At 26.2% G+C, this 2,762-nt stretch overlaps 1 protein-coding gene across 1 annotated transcript; it reads right to left on the bottom strand.

The window, feature by feature from the left end:
* Positions 1 to 515: 515 nt before the first annotated feature.
* On the bottom strand, positions 516 to 2,149 carry LOC107466247 (cell number regulator 7). The gene is made up of 4 exons (XM_016085234.3): positions 1,978 to 2,149; positions 1,207 to 1,278; positions 885 to 1,094; positions 516 to 669 (listed from the first exon to the last, which is right to left on the bottom strand). Exons 1-4 carry the CDS (start codon positions 2,054 to 2,056, stop codon positions 611 to 613), a joined length of 420 nt encoding a protein of 139 aa, XP_015940720.1. The 5' UTR covers positions 2,057 to 2,149; the 3' UTR covers positions 516 to 610.
* Positions 2,150 to 2,762: the final 613 nt, after the last annotated feature.

The following is a 2,762-nucleotide window of genomic DNA, read 5'->3' as shown; positions in this document are numbered from 1 at the left end:
AAATTTGTTTAAAAATTTAAATTTTTACAATTTTATCATAATAAATTACCTATAATTTTTTGTTAAAAATTCACAAATAAATTTACACTTCAAAATTTAAAAATAAAGAAAAAAATAATTACTCGTGTTATTTTAACATCATAAAAAGAATACTTATACCGTGATAGTCAATCAGAAACAAAGGATAAAATAATCTACTATATATATTTGAGCTAGCTAGCTAGCTAGCAATGTTATTTTACATATATTTCGTGACACTGACACAAAAACTAAATGCATAGTTTATGACTTTATGGTATACGTGTATGAATGCGCACAAAGATTTTATAAAGAAAGAAATACTATTGAAATTTTCCGTCCTCAAGAAGAAGTCTTACGATCCATTACAAGAAGATGATGTACGAAAAAAAAATTGCGTTATTTTATTTTATTAACACTCCTTTAAAAAGATATCTTGAAATATCTCTTAAACTGGTTAAATTAAGTCTCAAATTTTGTTTCTTTTTCTTTTCTTTGCTTAACCAATGATTTAATAGACATTTCAAAATATTATTTAAAGATATTCTGAAAAGTAATATATATCCAGTGGATCTTGATATATGCCGGTGGATCATTTATACATGGTAGGAGGCATAGGTGGTTGATTAGTTGTTGGTGGTCCAATCCAACCTGCATATATAATATTTTTTGTTTACAACAACATAGTAAATTTCCACGAAAATAGAAAGATTAAAACTCAGTTGCATATACATAAAATTATAAATAATAAATTAAATAAAATAATTTTAAATTATTGTCTCTATATATAGTATTACGGTATTTTTTGTTCAACTAACTAGTAGAGTTGCATTGTAAGACTAAGAGATGATGATGACGATTCTTACCTTTGGAAGGGTCATGGCCTCTTAATTTGAGCTCTTGATGTTCTTGGCATAAGGCGCATGAATCACAGCAAAAATGAACGCAGCAATCACAGCAAGGTTCAGATGCTAACCCATACTTTTTTCTCAGTTTCTCTCTATAAACACATGAATAGAACCAGTGGCATGAAATCATCATCAGTAACCCATATACACACCCTTGTGAAGCGCATGCTACATACAGAAATTCAACAAAAGAAAAGAACAAAACAGTGTAATTAGCTAGAGATATTTTGTGTATATAAATAAATTATTCATAGTGGAATTATCTAATTATTATACTTACAACTCTTCCCTTCATCCACAATTTCTGCAATTTGCCCAAAGGTGACACAGGGTAGACAGCAAGTTATCAAACCTGCATAGAATATATTATTATTAATTTCAAATAAATTATTTATTCTAATAATTATTTTAAAAAATTGGAGACATATAATTCAATCAAGAATAAAGTGATAATTACATCCTCAAAAATTTTAATCTCAGATTAATTAGTCTTTAAAAAAAGAAAAGAAAAATATATCTTTTCGTCAAAATATTGTGAAACGAAATGAAATTATTCATGTATTTTGTTATATATAGTAGTGCGTATTTTGTTGCTGTCACATGAGCATGGAAACGATATAATTTTTAACAATAAAACATTTATTATCTTCTGAGTTTTCATATAATATTTATCAACTGTTTTTTATTTACCACGAATGCTATTAAAACAGGTGAAATTTTACTCTAAAAATTATTATCTACGTGATGATCTTTTATAAATAGACTACTATATCCTTAAATTTTTAGTAATGAATAGATAAAAAGATATAAAGTGTTCATCATTTGTTATTTTAAAAAATTAAATTAATATTTTTTAATAAACTAATTAATACAAAATTAAGATTTTTAAAAATTTAATTGTCACCTTATTTTTCTGTAAAATACTAACAAATAAATATGTATGTAACAAATTAAATTAAGCATATTCATATAGCAAGAAGCAAAATATATATACAATTCAAGCTGACATTTAATCATGCAAGGTATATATAAAGCTTATAATGATTATTACATGTTTTAGCGTCACCTCCACAGCCACAAAATTTAGCAGACCACACGGATGATGAGGATGGATAACCACCAATATTCATAGTTATCTAATTAGGTTCAAAATAATAATAAAAATGTTTGGAAGTGCGGAGATATATGTATTTCAAGAGTATGTAGTTAGTTGATTTGATCATCGATCATCCTAATTGATTTGCTCTATATTTATAAGTAGCATAAGCTCTATTTGTTTTTATGTAATGTCAAGGGTTTTACATTGGAAACAACGCCGACAGATAGAAACAATTTGGAAGTGCATATATGTTTTGTTCTTTGAAAAGAAAATATTATTAATATATATACATACAGTAAACGAAATTGAGCAATGAAATGGAATGACCATATGAATATGACTCCTTCAACGGGAACGAAGTTCCAAAATTTGAACTTAACGATTGTAAAGCATATGGAGTTGCCGATTGGATTTTGTTGCCTACTTGTTTGTCTTGTAGTATTTGGAGAGAGTTCATGCAATGGTGTTGTGTGAAATGAATATAATGATGAGTTAAAAAATCGCCTATATATATGCAGTATACGATGGTTATTGTGGGAATAGGTATAAGAGAAAGTTTAAGGATCTGTATTTTTATTAAAACTTGACAATCACTTAATTATAAAAGAAAAATAAGTAATTTTATATTAATAAATATCATCTCACATTATTAAAATTATTAATTGATAATTAATTAAACACTATACATTATAAATTCTGCTCATTTCTTAGCATTCCTCATAACTATAATATAATAT

The sequence above is a fragment of the Arachis duranensis genome, chromosome 9 (genome assembly GCF_000817695.3).
Source record: "Arachis duranensis cultivar V14167 chromosome 9, aradu.V14167.gnm2.J7QH, whole genome shotgun sequence".
In the NCBI taxonomy this organism is placed as follows: Eukaryota; Viridiplantae; Streptophyta; class Magnoliopsida; order Fabales; family Fabaceae; genus Arachis; species Arachis duranensis.
Note: the sequence above shows the minus strand (reverse complement) of the source record. Positions and strands in the feature narration are given on the sequence as shown.